We start from the raw sequence: 19,359 nt of genomic DNA, 5'->3' as shown, positions 1-19,359 counted from the left end.
AGATGTGCACAAAACCCATGTGAAAATAATCCAGAACTTTTACTCTAGGACACACTTTGGCATTTCAGTCCAAAATATTACACTTCAAACGACAGGTGAGCTGAATAACATTTTCATTAATACCTCTTGAAATAATTCAGAAACTGACTCCTTGACATTAAATAAATATTCCCGTACAGGAAAAAGAGCTGACAAGAACAAGTTATTTCTTGCTAGATATGGAAAAAGCTACCTTGCAGCTTTTGTCCTGCCATGCATTCCTACCATATCTGCTCACATCATTCACAGACAAAAAAAACCCCAGGAACAACAATGAAAAAATCCAAAGTAGTGCAACCCCCACCAAAATAAATAAAGAATATTAAACATTTTCCTTTACAATTCTTGCCATCACAAACCCAAGCTGACCAGGCCTGATCACCTGCTTGGCCTGTACATGCCATACATAAACTCTGCTCCTTTCATTAATTCACCTCCTAAAGCCTATAAATTTTTTTGCAGTAGAACAGAGACAGCAGCCTGATCTTCCTAAAACGATGTTAAAAACTTTCAGACATTTAAATATCTCTAAGATTTAAAGGTTTCAATGATTAAAGGCCCACAGTTTACTACAGACGTCTATTTAACTGCACATGTGCATCCCTTTAGAGCAACAATTATTTTCTAAGCTGGAAAAGAGTATCATTTATGGTTTTAAAAATGTAATCTTTACTTGAGAAAGCCTCCAAAATACCAAGTGAGCATAACACAATTCTATACTGAAAAGTTATTTAAGGTACAAGCTCTTTGATGTAGCAGCTATCTGCTTTATTTGCACAAGGCCAAGTGTATCACAACCTCACTTCCTCACGGCTCTTTCAAGCCAACTGAACATCCCAAAGCGACAGTTACCAACCAGGTGCTGGTTTGCACTTCTGGGGAAGCGCCCAGCAACTGCTGCGGTGGAGATAGAAAAATTCCATGTGTGGGAGATTGCATGGATGCAAAATTAGTTTTAGCGGAAGTTTCAAACTCATGAAGAAAAAAAAAAATTAAGTGGATCTAGAAGAAGTACTTGTACCTACTTATCCACTATTTATCTCAAGTGAGAAGGCTCAAGAGTAGAGAATCTGAGTGTGGTTCTGTAGTAAGTGCTTCCTTCCCCAGGAGCAGACATGAGCCACAGTGAGTACCTTTAGCACAGGTACCTGTGCCTTACCTATGTCTTACCCTATACAAAGTGCTCAGGCCTTGAACACTGAGGCAGCTCAAATTTTCAGGTTTTTTCAATACAATAATAATTCTCAAGGGTCATGCCCACATTCTTTCACTCCACCCTGTTACTGTAGCTACAGCAGCCATCAGATGAGCAATTTCATCTCCCCCATGGTCAGTTATGCTCTAATGCTCACTCTGAGATGGATTCAATGTCTCAGAGGATTTCAAAGGCCTAAGTTCACACTGATAAAGACCTGGAGAACTAATACAATGGAAGGTAGAAAGCAAAACTTATCCTTACATCCTTTTCACCCTCAAAGCACACATTTCTTCCCAACTCACCCATGAGGGAAGATAAACAACAAATCAAATTGAATATACTTAGTGCCTACAGTTTCAGTCATACTGACTTGGATGCAGATGATGGCAAACCAGGTTTCTCTGGACGTTTTGGGTGCAGGAGCCCTGCTCTCAGCAGGCTGTTGGTCTTGCTTGGAGGAATAGGCTTCTTGGGTGGTACTTGAGGAGCTTGTGGCTTCAAAGGCTTCTGATCCAAAGCTCCTTTTTCATCTGAAAAAGGAAGTCACATTTTAAAAACGTCACGTTGTCTAGAATTCTTACATTGCTAATCAATTAGAAAGCAGCTGCTCTCAGAAATGCTTTCTCTGAAGATCAAAATGAAAAATACATATGCAAGTGTCTTAAATGACACCTTATCAAAACATACAAACTACTTACCTGAGCTCAAAAAGATTTATCTTAGAGTAGGATAAATCTTCCTACTGACATGAAACAGTAGTAATAAATTATGGATTCACATTATTGCACTGCAAATGACAGCTAAGAACCAAAAATCTTTGTACTGCTTTGTCTTTTCTACAAATTCATTTGATTTTCTTTTAAAGAGGTAGGGGTTTTTATTTTGTTGTAACCAGACTTCTTACACACACAAGCAGCATAAGTTATCTATGGAAGAAGGGGAGAAGAGAAATGAATTTTTATCTGAATAGCTGAATTTATTTTATCTAAAGTCTACCTTCCTACAAAGAGACAGAAATTAGGTTATGGATAATAATAAAAAAAAAAAAAAAAGTTGTATTTATTTGTTCAATGACTGCATGACCTAACTGAATCTTGTTCAGAGGAGCTGACATACAACATACAGGACACTGAAAAATTCAAGCTGCTTTACAAGCAATAGTTGAATAGGTTTCAACCCATGTGTCCTAACTCTACCCTGCTGGATAGCCAGAGCAAACTTTTACTTTTCCTGTAAAACCGTGCCACAGTTCAGTATACACAAAGTACTGAATAGTCTAAAAAATAATTGCTAGTTTACAGCAAGGAGTTACAGTTTTTTACAGTTACTGACCTTATAGGGCAGTAAATCAGAAAATTGGGATGGAGCGAGTGACCTTCAGCTTTGATTCTCCCATCCTCCCCTTCTGCAATTTGCTTTTAACCAAGTATTGATCTGGTGTAAAATGCTTATATATGCTATGGATCTGGGAGCAGGGCAGGGTATTTGCTTCCGTTCCAAGCCAGCAAAGTGCCTGAACTGCCAGGTCTAGGACTGATTTCTTCTGGACAAATGCTGCAGCCACTGAGCACCCCTCCAGCCCCAAAACAGGAAGAAGCCAATGTTCTTTCACAGGAGTTTTGGGAAGCAAACAGATCCTAGAGACACTTCTGTCAAAAGCATTGCTCAGGGGCAGAATTGTCTTCCTGCTTTGGGACACCTGAACATCAGGAGGAGAAATGAGCAAATCCAAACTGGCTGGCATCTCCTAGCAGCCCCTCTCAGCTAAGAACACAGGATGCTGAAGCAGTGGAAGGATGTGCCACACGGTGGGGCTGCCTGCCCTGTGTAAAGCAGCACAGCAGCGGCACCGGCCACTCCTGCCTCCGCACCCAATACACAGCGCTGCCGGTTTTAAACACCCAACACCAGCCAGTACTAACTGCAGGATCAATCGGCTTTACTGAAGTTATGCTGAGCATAAGTTGAGAATTACCCCTTTTGCTTTTAAAAATAACAGAGTTCATAAACAGGGCAGAAAAAAATGCTGTCATCAAACCCTATTCCTGAACTCTCATCTGTCAGTTCTCCCTTCTAATACTCCCAATCAAAATCTGAATATAAAAAATGTCTATAGCTAAGTGGAATAAGTTAATACCAAAGGTCAAGGTTCACCATGAGCACAGAAACTGGGCATTTCTGCTGGACAAAATGACATGTCTTTTTTGGATTTTGCTCCTCAATGAAAAAGAGTGTTGGCTAAAAATGAATAGTTCAGTAATGGAAATAAAAGATACAAATCTGAAGATATTTACACTAGAAAAAAAATTCTACATGACACCATTTAGTGTCCTTCACTATAAAAACAGAAATGCTCAGAGAAACTCTAATTTTTGATCGATTTTTGATTGCAATTAAAGACAGATTAGTCTCCCAATAGGCATAAAAATGACATGGTTTGATAGCTTCTGATTAGAGCTGCTCAATTTTTTTTTTTTTGAAAACTAGTTACAGAACAATTTCATACTTAATGGGTTCAATTACTAGTATTAACAGGACTATTTTTCCACAAGTACAACTGCACTGATAAATGGGCATATCTTCCAGTAAAACATTAATACTATCTAAAGAAGTAATTCTTATGACCTGATCTGCAACTGAATCCATAACAAATTTTTCCTCCTTCATTTCCTGTAGCTCAGTAAAGAAGGCTTCTCTACCGTATGCAATTTTGTAGATTTCACATTCCTATGTGTTTTGGATGGTGCCACTCAGTATTTTTTCCTATATTTCTCCAAGAACAGTTGAGCTCAACTATGCAAAGATTAACTCTATAGTCCAAACAGAACCAGTTTAAAATTAAACTTGCTTCAGTTTAGAAGTATTTAGAAGGAGCCAGGTGATCAACATTTCTGGAATCATACAGTTGATCTCAATTCACATATGAAGATATTGCTCCAACAAATAAAAATTATTTGTTTGCTCACATACAGAACAAACAGAACTGACTTTAACAAGCATTTTTCATATTCAATACCTGAGCAGGTGCCTTGTTAAAATGGGGCTAATAAAAACTGCCCAAGGAAGCCAAGAAACCCATCAGCAGCCTCAATGGTAGAAATGCTGGTCAGCCACAGTTCTCCATTCACAGGACAGAGTGGTTTTCTAATTTGGTTAAGGTGCAAGAACATCAGGATTTCTTCTGCAAGGCCCAACCAACACATTTGTTTAAGCTTCTCACTTTTAAACACAATCAAACATTTTCACTAGGCAAGTTTTTCAAACATGGAAAGCCTTTTAGAATCTGTTTGGGTGACAATAGTAGCTTTGCCTCTAAAAAAAGGTGTCCTTTTAATTTTAAGAATAAAGCAGTAAATGTCTCCAAATTCAGTGGAAGTTGAAAATATGGAATATAGCAAGAATTAACAGGATAAGAAATCTCTGTTTCTGAGACTGTAGCATCTAAGGAGTTGTGTACCTGTTCTGTGTAGCTCTTTCAAAATACTTTTGACCAGACTGATTTTTGCAGCAGTTAACCTTTGCCTTTCTAGTAACTTACTACTGCTTCCCAAAACTGCAGCCACTGTTACAGAACTACACCTTCATTAATTGAATAGTAACCATGTTACTGTGCAATACAAAAACCAATCCACAGAATGTCATGCAGTAACAAGAAATAAACAGATTAACAGAGTTTAGCAGTTGCTCTAATCACTCCAAAGACATTTCTGTAACAACACAGGACAATTTCAGTAGATGGTATCAAGGGAGTTTGTATTTGTATGCTGGCCCCTCAACAGAGAGCCTATTGCCAGAGCAGCCAAGTCACCATGAAGAAAACTCCTTACCTTTTTCTTCAGGCCTCAAAGAAAGGAATTTCTTCTCTCCAGCTGGCAATTCAGGTCTTGCAACTGAATGCAAATGGAAACCATAGATATTTTTCAAAGAGCTTTAATTATCTTGGTCACTAACTAAAAATAAGACTCACACCAAGTAGTGTCTTCTCTTTTGCAAGGAGTGTAATACCATTTATAAACAGTCTTTAAAAATATACTGCAGCAGCAAAATATATAAAGTATGAAAAGTAACCTCAAAGTGTGACTATGGCTGCATTACTAGGAAATAAAAATCTACTTCTAAATTTTCTTTTGAAGTCATGCACTGCTTCTGCAATTTAGTATTTTTTCATACCACCAGACATGTACTACATACCTGGACTTTTAACTGGAGGTGGAGGTTTCTTTGGCTTCTGCAAAATGAAGAGGAAAAAAACCAAAGTCAAACAAGCAAGCAAGCAGATATTCTCTGTATCCAAGACAGCCTCATTTGTGTTTTGTTTTGCATACCGTAAAGTGGAGCTTGTTTACCAACTGATTTCAAAGTATTGCACAAAGAAGGCAATCAATTCAGACAGGAAACACAAAGACCTGGAACAACTCCTCTGATATCTCCCAGACAACTAGTTACGAAAATTTAGGAACAAAATTCAGGTCTGTTCAAATGAAATCAGTGCTTCAGCAATGAGCATAAACAAAAGAAAAAAAAAACCTAAAATCCAGTAATTTCATCTTCTGTAGTCCAAAGAATTGCTCTGATCACACTAATTTTGATTTCAATATGTAAACCTCAATCTTGGTTAGTACAATGCCAGTCTAAAAGAGTAACTCGGTAATTTTTTGAACCAAAAATGTTCACTTTCACTAAAAACAGATTTCTAAATTAAGTATCAGAGGAATGGCTTCAATTACTTGATTTTTAAATTACAAGTGTAAGAAGAAACTAATAGATGCTGGCAGCATTTGTCTCAAAGACTGCAGTTACATGAAAAACATGGATCCGAGCTTCCTTACCATTATATTTAAGTGGGAAAGATGGACAAACTATGCCAGCCATGAAAAATGTACAAAATATCACAATGTGACTGTTTGTACATTGAAATTACTATTTTGAAACAGTCATTCATCACTTTTTGATACACCTAAAATTGAATCTCTCTCCTGCTGAAAGGAGACTAGCACCTCTCAGGTGAGATCTCAACCACTCATCCTTGGAACGTAGTTCATTAAATTGCTTTAGAAGAGGGGCCTTTCTGGTTGTACTAAGGACAAGATTCTCTGATAAAATTATACAAAAGCCTACAAAAGCACTTGTTCTTCACACAGGTACTGCTGAAACCATACAGGCTCTGTCTAACACAACCCCTCCAAAAACACCCTGCAGTGGGTATTTTTAAAACAGTTGCTATGGATGGATTTCACTTCTGTGCCCCTACAGCTATTGAATAAGCTCTTTTTAGTGCAACAAGATTTTATTGTAACATGTGAAATGTAATTAAGCAAGCAGGAGAACCCATATTCAATTTCTTTCTCTGGTTTCAGAGGACACAAAAGTGAGCGTACCTAAGTAACAAGAGTCTATTTTCTTTCTTCCCAAAGAAGTAACTACATTATCCAGCTGTGCAGCATTGCTGCCTATACCAAAAACAATTAACGGAGTTCAGCATCAACTTGCCATTATACAGTTCTGCTCTGTGTTTTTATGAAGTCAGTATCAAATAGCTGATTATGATCACCAGCCATCCAATGCCTTGAACCTGAAAGCTGCTCAGTGCAAGGTGAATCCCTGTGCTGAGACACTGCACACAAAGCAGAATAAAGGATCAAAGCAGGGAAATGCTGTTTAGAGTAGAAGAATGTTTCCTCGCCACCCCCCCGTAGGTAACAACTCTGTATTGTAAAACAGCAACCCTACCTATCCCCTCTTCTTGTATTTTATGGCATTCATGCTGCCCTTGCACAGCTGAGAATCCATCTGTAAAGAAAATTTTGACTGGGGGTAGGTAGGCTTCTTTGTATGTGAGGCAACTCAGGACAAATGATAAATTAATAACTCCTTATCTGGAGCTGAATCCATTCCACCTGGGGTTGATGTACATTTGGGAATTAACAAAACCATCTTTGCTACACAAACGTGACAGAACCAAAACATCATATTAATCTCAACAACAACAAAAATTGTACAAGGATCAAAATTATAAGACTGTTGAGTACCACATGAAAGCATTCATTTCTACAAGTTAGCACACGAGATGGTGAAAAAATATTTCTAAATCTCACCCAAAAAATATCCTTCATATACTGCAGCCTACTGCAAGTTTTGACACAGAAAAATCCCAGTCAGACCCAGAGGGGTCATTCAGCATTTTGTAATTACAGTTACTTAAGGACTTGAGATGGAAAAAACCAACAGCTTATCTCCTTCCTAAACAGTAAGGGTTTAATTCAGTAATCAGTAACATGCAACACCATGCTATCAGAACTACATCCTTTTCTAAATGACCTCATCATCCTCATTAATTAGAACTAATCTCAAAAGACTCACTTTAATATTTATGGACAAGTTAAACACAAAAATTAACTTTTTCATCTTTGCTCTTTTATGTAACTAGGTCAAGATAAAGTTTAAAGTGCCACAATTGTAATATTTTAAGCAGCATTATGTGCTGTGATCTATTTTATTCTCTGCATTTTCATCAGTAGTTTTTTGTGATACTAAACAATAGGTGTAAGAACTTACAGGGAAGTCTTTATCAGACTCTTGTATTTGGACAGCAAAGTTATCTGGGAAGACTCCTTCTTTACCATTGAGCTCTCCTCTCCACCAGCCTGGCTCTCCAGTGTCCTAAAATAAATAACAGGTCACTTCAACCAGTATTTACTTCTTCCCCAGAACAGATACAGTTACACAAGAGCTTTTTCCCTTTTGATCACAAAGTAATTGTTTGTCTGAAACTGACTAACTTAACAAGGGGAAGCAGCTACAGGTCAGATCAGGTTTGGTCAGTTTTTGTTTGCTTTCTAAAATGCAGGATGAAATTATATTACATCATATAAGATAAGGGTGTAAGGATAAGATCTGCAAAGGGAAGGAAAGTACATAAACCCAGTTAAGACCTAACACAACATTTGATCTTCTCAGCTTCCTTGACCAGCAAGTTATTCAGTAAATACTTCAATGTAATTGGCATGACGCAAAATCCTACTAAATAAAAGTGATTCTGATGTGATGGATCAGCTCCTCTGGTCTGAAAAGGATGAAGAAGCACAAGAATATACTCCCTTAGAGAAAAAACAACCATACTATGAGAAAATACAATACTGGACAATTAATTCAGTGGCAGAGACCTCCATTACATGATGTTACTGGATCAAGGCCTTTGTCCATAACAGAAAGTATGATGTTATACTTTACCAGCATAAATAACAGCTTTCCTCTGTGCCTCAGATCCAAAAAAATCACAGAAACCTACAATGGTTTGGGTCGGAAGGGACCTGAAAGATCACCCAGGTCAAACCTCCTGCCATGGGCAGGGATGCCACTCAGTCTGGACAACTCTTTTTGGCTCCACTTTGGACCAGAGTGTGCTTGGGATAAATTGGTTTTAAAAGACAGAGAGGAAAAAGATTGAGTGGAGATGGGGCAAGGGTTGCTGTGTTTACAAAAGGGCCTTCCATAACTACTCTTTTCCACTGTACTTATGATCAATGATGCTCATAAAATCAATGACTTAATTCCATAGAATTAAAATCTTAATAAAGAAAAATGTGTTAAGTCCTCTGCAACTGAGTGAGAGTTGAAGATGAAACTTTCCACTTTTTTAGGAAAGTCATTATTTCTTAACATAGCCAAGCATATAAAATAACAAAAGACTACAGAATAGTGCAGGGAAATTAATTATGGGTAGGTTTATTTTCTGTTTAAAGCCATCTCTGCATCAAAATGATCTATCAAAAAGCTGCTTTCAGAATTCAACGCAAATGAGAACATTAAACTAAATAATCATGTTTCCCTTATAGACAGAAAGTATCACTAATTTCTGTCTGGTTATTCTGAATCCCCAGGGGAAAAAAAAATGTTTCTGAAGGTAAAGCTGTTTGTAAAGCTTTTCCCATTTCCTCACTGAAATGCATTTGGTACTGAGTGTACACTGATCCCACTGGCCTTTGAGGACCCCAAGATAACCTCCTACTCTGGAACAATCTTTGAAGTCATCTGCATCTCCATCAAGTGCAGAAGCAAAGAGTTGACTCTCATATGAGAGAAATCAGTCTACAGGACTATCTACTCCAACAGACCCTCCTGCTTCTCAATTAATACACAACCTCCCAGTACAAAACTGACCAAAGCCATACACATGGTCAGAGCAGACCAAACTTTCTTACCTTACTGATTATTTGAATGATCTCGCCTTCTTTAAAGCTAAGTTCATCATTTGAGCCATCATAGGAAAATATTGTCCTGCAATATTCCTTGGCTGGAACAGAGGAGCACAAATTAATCTGCATGGGTAGTAACATTCATTATAACAGCTCACTTATGCTGTCTGAGAGCTGAGAAATTCACACTATAATCACACTTTCCTTCTAGACCAGCCACCTGAGACTGCTTTATGAATGTTCAAATCACAGGAAAAATAAGATTATATATTTATTGAGCAAAGGAAATGGGTCTTTGAAAAGCCCCAAAACAATTTTTTAACAACAGCAACTTAATTCAAGCCCTCTGATTTCAGAGGGAGAAAAAAGGGATTAAAAGTGTAACAGTTAAAACTGTAACAGCCCATCTACCCCCACAATAGCATTTATATATTCAATTTTGAGTTACTTTACACAAAAATTATTTCAAGCTTATTAGCGTTCTTGTGTATTTTCTCAAAATTTATCTAAATTTCAAATTTGCAATCCTAATTAAATACAGGCATCTGTTTTCAAGTGACATCCTTTATTAGCATGTACAACTACAGAACTTTCAGGCAGCAGACTTCAGAAATTGCGCAGTGAAACCAAGTAACTGAAGCGAAGGCATTCCTTGGCTAAGCACCTGAAACCAGAGCTCATCTGAGCCATCAACTCGGCCACAGCCTCTTCTGCAAAAGCAGAAAGAATAATTCTTTTATTTCCATTCAGTACAGCTCAAACCTAGTCCATTTTAAATTGTGGCAGCAATTGAAAAAGCAAGAGGATTTGTTTTCCTTTCCCACACTGACAAAAAAACAACCATGAGAAAGGCCAAAATACATAAACACAGACTTTTTAACCCCAGCACATTTAAAACAATTTAGCAGATAACAAGGTTGTATTTCTGTATCTGACACACAAAGAAAGAGGAAGCAAACAAAAAGGACTCTTTAGGTGCTGCCATAACCTATGTGTGTTTGACACTGACCCCACAATGAGCAGCTGCTTCACCCTCCAGTTAGAGCAGCACACCATCAAGTCACAGAATCATCTGCAATTCTTAATGACAGCTTTTGCTGGGTAGCAAGAGAATAAATCAGTTGCAGTCAAACCTTTTTGCTGCTGTTGTATTTTGTTTAAAAACACACAAACTGCATTCACAAATAAAAATGAGTAATAACCACTATGTTAAAATGCCAAAGTATGCCAAGCTAAAAGAGATAATATATATAAATATTGTATCCTAACATAACTGGGGGAAAAGAGGGGTCAAATTGTGATTATTTTACTTTTTAAAGAAAATATTTTTATATACTTGCACCAGAGGCCAAAACAAGCTTCCAAAACCAGAAGAACCTCACGGCAAAATAAGCCAACCTAGCCTAAACATTTCAGAGATCTGTGTTTATCTGCTAACAGATGAACACAGTTTATTTCAAAACCTGGTCTCTCAAACTGAGGATGAGACACAGACTACACTATAGTCTATGTTTAAATAAAACACAAAGGAATTAAAACAAGCTGTCTTCCTAAGTTTTAAGATGCTCTTATCTGGTGTCTATAGGTATTACCTACTGATGTTGTCCTACAGCTTCTTTTACTGTCATATTTAAGTTCCTCTCTGATATATTTGTTTCTCTGGCAAAGAGACTCAGCATGGCTACAGGACTGGACCAACTTCCACGCTTTAGCATGAGATACACCTGAAACTATTAAAGAACCTAAATACTGAATGTTTTGGGTGTCCAGCACTGAATGTTGGGATTTTTTTCTAGGCACAGTTGAGTTAATTTCAAGCAAACTTTTAGACAAGTTGAACTTCACAATGCTCAGGGCTTCTTCACAACGCTCTTGCTGTTTCTTAGAGCAATAGCACTGAAATGATTTAAAAGCAAGATGTCACAGTTTTCTTATTTCTGCAAATTATGCATTCCATAGAAAACAACACACCAAAATAAGGTACCTCCACATAAAACAAAAATATACCTAAATTACAATATAGAAGTTGACAAAACGCCTGCTCTGGAACTGGGGAAATGAGCAGTCTACTCTACATCACATAATCAAAGTTAATTTTTCATATGGGGTTGGCACTTCCTCAAGATGTTTTGGGTTGGCTTAAAAATATCTCTCTTGATAAAACTCTGCAATTTGGCAGCTAAATGAAGTAATAAATTCTTAAGAGATAAAAAAGAAAAATTAAAAAAAACAGTATAAACAGAACCATAATGGAACTGGATTATGAAGGGAACAGACCTCAACACAACATAAACACCAACTTTCTGATGCACGCTGCCACCTCCACAGAAAATCCTGAGCCTACAAAGGAACTTGTGTAACTTGGGGACAGAAATTGTGCTGGGAGACTGTTCCATGGAAATAGGACTCCAGCATCCCAACAGAATCAAACCAGGCAGAACGTAAACAATGTGTCAACAGAAAATGAATGCAAAATGACTGTTGCAATAAAAGTTCCTATCCCAGCCTTATTTTGTTCTGGGAGACAATCCTACAAATGTTTTTGATAATTTTCCTAAAGAAATGTAAGCAAAAATTCCTTTAGACTTTTTTGCACTTGCTGACTCCTCAAAGGTACAGAACATTACACAAAACTTCAGTATATGCCAACGTTTTAGATTTTAACACCAAAAAAACAAATGATAACCAAATAGTTCATAAGAAAGGACCACCATGTAACAGATGTAAATATCCATCAGCCTTACCTTTTGGTTTACTTTCAGCTTCTGGTTTTATTACTTCAGGTGTGTTTTCAGTTTTTGTTGTACTGGGAAAATGAATTAACTTTGTTCCAGGGGGATGGTTAGGTAATGGCTGTATTAAGGGAAAAGAACTTTGTTAACAAAACTTCTTTAAAGTTTTGGGTTTTATTAGGCTACAGTACACACTGAATTTTTCATTAGCTGAGATGATGAAAATAACCATCTCTAAGAGATTTAATGATTTTTCCAACTAAGTACTTAGCTTACTGTATTTACTTCATTAGACACTGCAATTAGAGTTTGTCTACTGGTTAAAGACAGAGCACAGTTTCAAGCTGATCTCAGGATATGGCCAAATACACTTTAGCAACAGTATTTCAGCAGTTCCAGGTGTTACTCTCCCATTAGCCTGAATAATGCCTCCTCCAGCACATAACAGAAGCAGTTATTTAACAGCTCTGCTCACAGTAACTCGCTGGCCATGTTTACTTTGCACTGGAATAAGGCAGGGATATGCAGCAGCCACACAGCACCTCAGACAAGCAGTTTTTAACTACTCAGACCAACGAAAGAGAACATGAAAACCTGTCCCAGCTTCCTTCACTCTCAGCAATTTGTACAGAACAGTTCGAGTGTCACTAGAGATTTCTCCTAAATGAAAAAATAAAGAGGCATTGCCACAAGTTTCAGAGTTAACATCTAACCGAAATAAATTACGGAATATTTCATTTTTCCGCTCAGAAACTTATTGAGCTGCCAGGCAGACTCTGACAGCTTCAACTGCATCCACTTCTTCACACCCTAAGAGCTACAAACACAGAATATGATCTTACATTCAGTACTTACCTGAGCAGCCCTAACAGCATTACTGATATGAAAAATCCCACTGCCTTTAGTTGCTCTTCTCATTTTCATCTACAGTTCAACTTTGCAGATCTTCTACTGTCACAGAAACTGGATTTAGTCTCCTTAGAGCCAGACAATGCCTGTAGGCTGGTGCTTGGTGCCTCTGACATACCAGAGAAGCCAAGGTCACTTGGGATGCTCCTGCAGTACCTATGCAATTTAACTCTCTCCAGAATGGTGTATGAAGGAAGCACTAAAATAACCCTTCTCTGAGATTAAACACCTCCAACATGGAAATAGTTTTCTGCATTTTCCCCTTCCAACATAAGATGCAATTAGGAATAAGAGAGGAAGTTTAGGCAGACAGGGTATAAATAGCCTGAGCCCAGGCGGGATGCTGGGAGAGCTGGAATGATCTCCTGCAGCAGCATGTACACTCTTGGGCCCTTCAGATCCATCAGTGCTCAGCCTTCCTGTGCTGAACAGTCTGAATTTTCCAAGGGAAAAGAGCCCTCTCTCCTTTACACAACTTTTTTTTTTTTTCTTACTGTCTTAAAAGACTGACAGTGCTCTCCAAGCATTTCATCAGCTAACCCCAAAGCAAGTTAAGCACAAATCCAAGGAAGCCATCTATTTTTACAAGAGCTTCATGAGAATTATCTCCCTTGGGCTCTTCATGCTGTTCTGTAAGTCTGTCCACCTTTGGGATGACTTTGGCAACAAGTGTAAGTGGAATATTAAGTGCTAAACTAAATTGTTTATTTCTCTGAGATTAAGCTATACAAAACTGTTTTCTCACTTCATTTCTTCTCTTGGTAAGAAATTATCTACAAGACCTTTCCAGACAGGCCAATCAAAACTGCACAGCACGAGCGTATTTTATTGCATGTACACAGTCAAACAGAACAATTCAAAAGGTCTGAGCAGACTTCATATTAATTGCACAAGTTTGGAAAGGCTCTTTATATTCCCAAATAACAAGGTAGACAGTAGGGAAGCACCCTTTTGAATGATCAATCTGATGACAAGAAAGCAAACTGGAAGCTAGGTCCTGAAAACCCACTATAACAGCATTCACATGAACATGTAGTGATCAAAGACTGCCACATCAAGGGACAAAGGGGAGGAATGCGGAGAATCCATGTGACTTCACAGACCCATGGAAAGGAATGAGCTGGAAGGGACCTTCAATAACCATCCAAGTACAACTCCCTGCCATGAGCATGGACACCTCCCACACAACCAGGCTGCTCAAAGCCCCATCCATTCTGGCCTTGAACAATTCCAAAGACATGGTAACCATAACTTGTGTGGACAACCTGTTCCAGCACCCCACCTCCCTCACCATGAAGAACATCTTCCTCATCTCCCCTCTTTTCTTCCTAAGTCTCTCCTCTTAGTTTAAGCCATTGCCCCTTGTCCTCTCATTATAGACCTCAGTAAAAGTCTCTCTCCATCTATATATCCATCTATATATTGAAAAGCTGCAGTAAGGTCTGCCACAGACCTTTTTTTCTAAACACCACCTTCTTTAGGAAGCAACATTCCCTGAGCTTTAAACAGAAGGCAACACACTCACAACTTTTTCCAATCATCTGATGCTCTGACGAGACCAGAAACAAACACTACACACACCATGCCATTGCTCTGAGCACAGCTATTGAGGGAGAACACATTCAAGGAAGCCTCTAATCCTCCTCCTCCCAGGGACTCACCTCACATTTTGCCCTACACCATTACAAATATTACCATGGCAGAGGAAAACAAATCACTCACCAGAACAGCATTAATGACCATAACCCACAAACAAAAATTGAAATGGACAAAGGCTTTAAAAGGTTTCTTGATCACCTGAGTCAAAACTGAAACTCTGGACTATCTCAGCTGCCTTTAATTTACCAATAGTTGAAAATCCACATATATTGGAATAGTAAATTCAAGTTAAAGGACTGAGCATCGCTGCTGAGCACTCTTGAATTCAGATCAAAATAAAATTCAAACAACAAAGAATAAAAGTGGTCCTTCTCCCACTCAATCATAAAAATATGGGGAAAAGAAAATGCAAAATCCTAGAACTGTATTTGTCAGGCTTACAGCCTTACACAACCAGTAATTTATGAATCTTGGCAGCACTCACTGAAGGTAATGGCAGTTGACACCTAGAACAGCAATCTCAACATCTGCCAAAACTTGAGGAAAAACCCAAATAAGCCAAAACACAAAGAAATGCCAAAATATTCCTTGTTTTAAAAGACAAGTTCAACTTGCATTGGTAGACTTAATCTTCTCCCAGACTATACATAAAGTCTGTTATAAGGTGAACTGCAAGAGGTCTATACTGCAGATGTGTTTGAGATGCCACTGTGTATTTCACCACATGGCTCTGAAAAGACAATTTATGTATCAGCTCAGTTTTCAGTCTCAAATGGTTAAAATACCAAGACATTTGAATAGACCTTTTGGAATCAATGTTCAATACAACTTACTGCGGAATATATTCAAGGGGATTTGTTTTGTATTCAAGGGGATTTGTTTTGTTTTATAGGCAAGAGCCTATGAGAGGGTAATGGACAGATTCCACATCTCCTAAATTATTTTTACAGGAAATCTCAAAAGAACAATATGTACCACTACAAACCTTATCTTGCTTTTTATCTTCTGATTCATTACTGGATAATCTTGTTTTAAGTTTCACTGAGCCTTCCTTAAAGATATCTCCAAACCCAACACCTCGGATTTTCTTTGGCTGTGCTGGTCCCAATGCAGGTTCACTCCCATTTCCTGGAGAGGTCACAGGTGAGGTAGGACTATTGAAAACAGGCTCTGAAAATAAAATAAGAAAGGGAAAGCTATTTTAAAAGCTGAAATTATTTATTTGCTCCTCTGGGAAAAAAGTGGAAGCAGCACAACTTTGTGCACTGCTCCTGATAAGGAGCTTTTCTAGCAACACCACTGTAGCTGTAACACCTCCTATTTGTTCTCATTTTATATTTTATGTGAGACTAAGTTAAATCACACTAGTTTTGTCCTGATTACTCTGGCAACTTAAGTCAACATCTCACTAATATTTTTGCTATTTCAATTAGCACTCAGGCTCCACAGCCTGTTAGCATCAGTGTTTTCCATTACTTTTATGAAACACTGCTTATGCACTCTCTGAAAATGGCATTTCAATCCAACATTTAAAAGCTTCTAATTTGAACAGCTACAGCCACAGAAAGCAATAATCAATAAAGGTCCATAATGAATCCAAACATGTTTCAACTGTCACAGGAAAACAGAGTGTATTTCAGTGGCAGAGTGATGCCTCCCAAGGAACCAAAGTGACATTTTCCTACTGCTCAAAATACTCCAAGCATTCAAATCAGATATAATTGTTGGAAATTAATCACTCCTGGATAATTCAACTATTTACAATTCTTTTAATCTTTCCGTTTTAAGGTACAGCATTTATCCACCTCCCAGAAATGTATTTCAGAGGATAACTTAATTTTGTTGCTAAGAGCTTTGCAACTTTTTTTTAAAGTTTTTAAATTATGGTTACATCTATTAAAGCCCAAAAATTAGGACACATAGGCAAGCAATTTTTGTATGCAGAAATCCAGGACACAGTCATGTGAAAATGGACAGCTTTTATAAACCAAAGTCAAAATGGCCTCCACATCCTTTAGCCTTTGGGTCAAGTTATTTTCAAGTTCTTTCCAGCCCACACAGGCCTGTGAACTGCAATAAAGATTAAAGCCTCTTCCTTCTATCATAAATTTAAGATATTTTGATGGCACCATGAAGCTAAGTTGGTCTTGACTTCAGTTGCTCACCTTTTGTCTACCCACATGCTCTTTATTTAGTTATATCCCCCTCAGATATCTCACAGAGCAGCTAAACATCCTGTTGGTAGGCACAGTCCAGGCTGCACCTTTGAATGACCACAGGTGAGTGAAAGAGGAAGTTACTGCTTCCCAAGAGTGAGGAGGGAACCAAAAGATACTGAAGACCCTGACTGTGAAAGTACTGAATATTAAATATAACCCTGGAGGGATGAGGGGCTAAACACACCACCTTGTTAGGTACTGACAGAAAATACAATTACTTCAAATTACTGTGCAGTGTCACTGATCTCATTATACAGGAATTAAGATTAACACATACCCATTTGTAAATTCACTGCACCAGACCCCACTAAACTCAGGGAACTTGATCTCCAAGGAAACAGCCATTGAGCTATTTGGGACTGCCCAAGTCAAACTCTTATTTTATGTTGCTGTGATTTCCACAATTTCAAAAAAAAAAAAAAAAAATTCCAAGCCAAGCTCTTCCCTATGTCTGAGCAAGCCCTTGTTTGAAGCAATCAGTACTGGACACCATGTAAATGAGGGTGGACATTACCACAAGGTAAAAAAAAAAAACAAAACAAAACAAAAAAAAAAAAAAAAAAAAACCAACCAAAACTGTCTTTTAAAAATCAATTAACTCCTGCTATGATGTTCCCAAAAAAACATTCCTGTTTCAGCAATACCATACCACAAGTCCCCTTCAAACTGATCTTCATAGACTGAAATGTTTCTGAAGTGCATTTTCAAGATAATTGCCTGTAAAGCACAAACCTGCCTGGCACCACCCAGTTACCGTTTAGCCACAGAGCATCTGCTTCTGCCTCTGCTATACAGTCATGGCCACAAAAGGACAGCCAAATGTAAATCCTGCCTTAAAAACATCTTATTGTTAGATTAAAACATAATCTAAGGCCTAAGAACCAGGGTCTCCTTCCCTGGACTCATTTTAAGTTGAGGCTCTCCACACTGTTTTGATTCCCAAATGACTTGGTTAGACACTTGAATTTTCTGTTTTAGAGAGCTCAGGTCTGTGAGAATAAGACTGAAAAAAACCACTGAACAAAACAATAATTTTATATCCAAGTCTAAAAAATATCAACTTTGAATATGATAAAAGTTCTAGTGATAAAGTGTATAACACACATTTGCAAGATTAAGACTTTGCAATTTTGTTATGAGTGAAGGTGGGAGCAGACAGGTATCTTCACACTCAGCATTAACACTTTCTGGAAATAAAATGGAAAATCATTCTTAGGAAGATTGAATTCTTTACAACTTTGTTGTACTTTAACCATAATACTCTAAATTATATCAAAAATCAAAAATTACTTTGTTAAGAGTTTGCAACAAACAGAACACTACCTGTGTCATCCAGAGCATCCTGTGTTTCTCCATCATCCGTTGATTCCAATTCTTTCACAAAGTTTGAAGGAAACATCCCTGCCTTACCATTCAGTATTCCACTCCACCATCCTTCTTCTACCTGTATAGAAATGTTTTGCACATTACCAATAGAGTAAAAGGAAATTCCTATCAATTCCATACAAACTCTACAACCAACTTTGGGGAAAGTTCAAATTACCACAATTTCTTCATAAAGAAACCTATCAAACATGTAGAAGCATTAGACAAAAAGAAGAGGAAGAAAATAATTTAATGTTAATTGTAGGACTACAGCAATGATCCTAACAGGAGATTAGCCCCATTCCAGTTAATCCCAAAAAGCAGCAAAAGGTTCATCAACTTGCTCAAGACAGAATAAGAGGTACTGCACATTTAACACAATAAATAAATATTAAACTGTTCATGAAATACAGATGAAACTTTGAGTCTGTGTGTCCATGGAAATTTTTATGTGTTCTTGCTGTCCATCTGTCTTTTCCTCTGTCTTGTCCAGTTTCCATCAGTCCTGCTCTCTGACTGGCCTCATATCCACAAGGCAGCTTCACACAATTTTGATCAAAAGACAAGTTTCAAAGATCAAATTTCTACAGATAAAGTGGGGTAGAAGAGAGAAAAGTCCTTTAGGATGTCTGAGAAATGGAAAACTAAACTATCCACTCCATCTAGCAGGAGGCTGAACAGCACAGCCTGGCCCAACACACACCACAGGGGCAGGGACCTGCCCAGAGCTGACCAACCTCAGCAAGTCCACAAGGGTTTTGTGGAGGCACACAGCAGTCCTAAGACCAGCAATATATTGGAAACTTTACCAGGAATACCCCACATGGGGCTAAAGCAGAACAAGCAAAAGCAGGGCAGGAAGAGGTGATGGGGTAAAATTATGCCAAAGGACTAAGAATTGTGGTCTTTGAATTTATGAACAGTTTTCAAAATGCCTTAAATAAATTCACTTTCTTTCCCTAATGAGCACTAGTTAAAAACTGTAACAAAGATGAATTTTCAGACTCTTATTTAGGTTGCCCTGTTTTGAGGCTGGAAAGCTGTTTTTAAGAAAGGAAAGCAAGAGGAAAAGGAAAAAGCAAACCAAGCAGCAGCTGTTTGCA

At 37.9% G+C, this 19,359-nt stretch overlaps 1 protein-coding gene across 2 annotated transcripts in view; it reads right to left on the bottom strand.

The window, feature by feature from the left end:
- CD2AP (CD2 associated protein) overlaps positions 1-19,359 on the bottom strand; it is a 77,027-nt gene that overhangs the window by 12,403 nt on the left and 45,265 nt on the right. For both annotated transcript variants that reach the window (XM_068183283.1, XM_068183282.1), the window contains exons 5-12: positions 18,215-18,335; positions 15,658-15,842; positions 12,177-12,285; positions 9,439-9,530; positions 7,793-7,897; positions 5,429-5,465; positions 5,065-5,127; positions 1,608-1,767 (exon numbers count right to left, since the gene is read on the bottom strand). In XM_068183283.1, coding sequence (XP_068039384.1) covers positions 1,608-1,767; positions 5,065-5,127; positions 5,429-5,465; positions 7,793-7,897; positions 9,439-9,530; positions 12,177-12,285; positions 15,658-15,842; positions 18,215-18,335 — 872 coding nt within the window. The remainder of the gene's footprint in view (positions 1-1,607; positions 1,768-5,064; positions 5,128-5,428; positions 5,466-7,792; positions 7,898-9,438; positions 9,531-12,176; positions 12,286-15,657; positions 15,843-18,214; positions 18,336-19,359) is intronic.

This window comes from Anomalospiza imberbis, chromosome 3, assembly GCF_031753505.1.
Source record: "Anomalospiza imberbis isolate Cuckoo-Finch-1a 21T00152 chromosome 3, ASM3175350v1, whole genome shotgun sequence".
Lineage (NCBI taxonomy): Eukaryota > Metazoa > Chordata > Aves > Passeriformes > Viduidae > Anomalospiza > Anomalospiza imberbis.
This window is presented reverse-complemented; position numbering and strand designations above follow the sequence as displayed.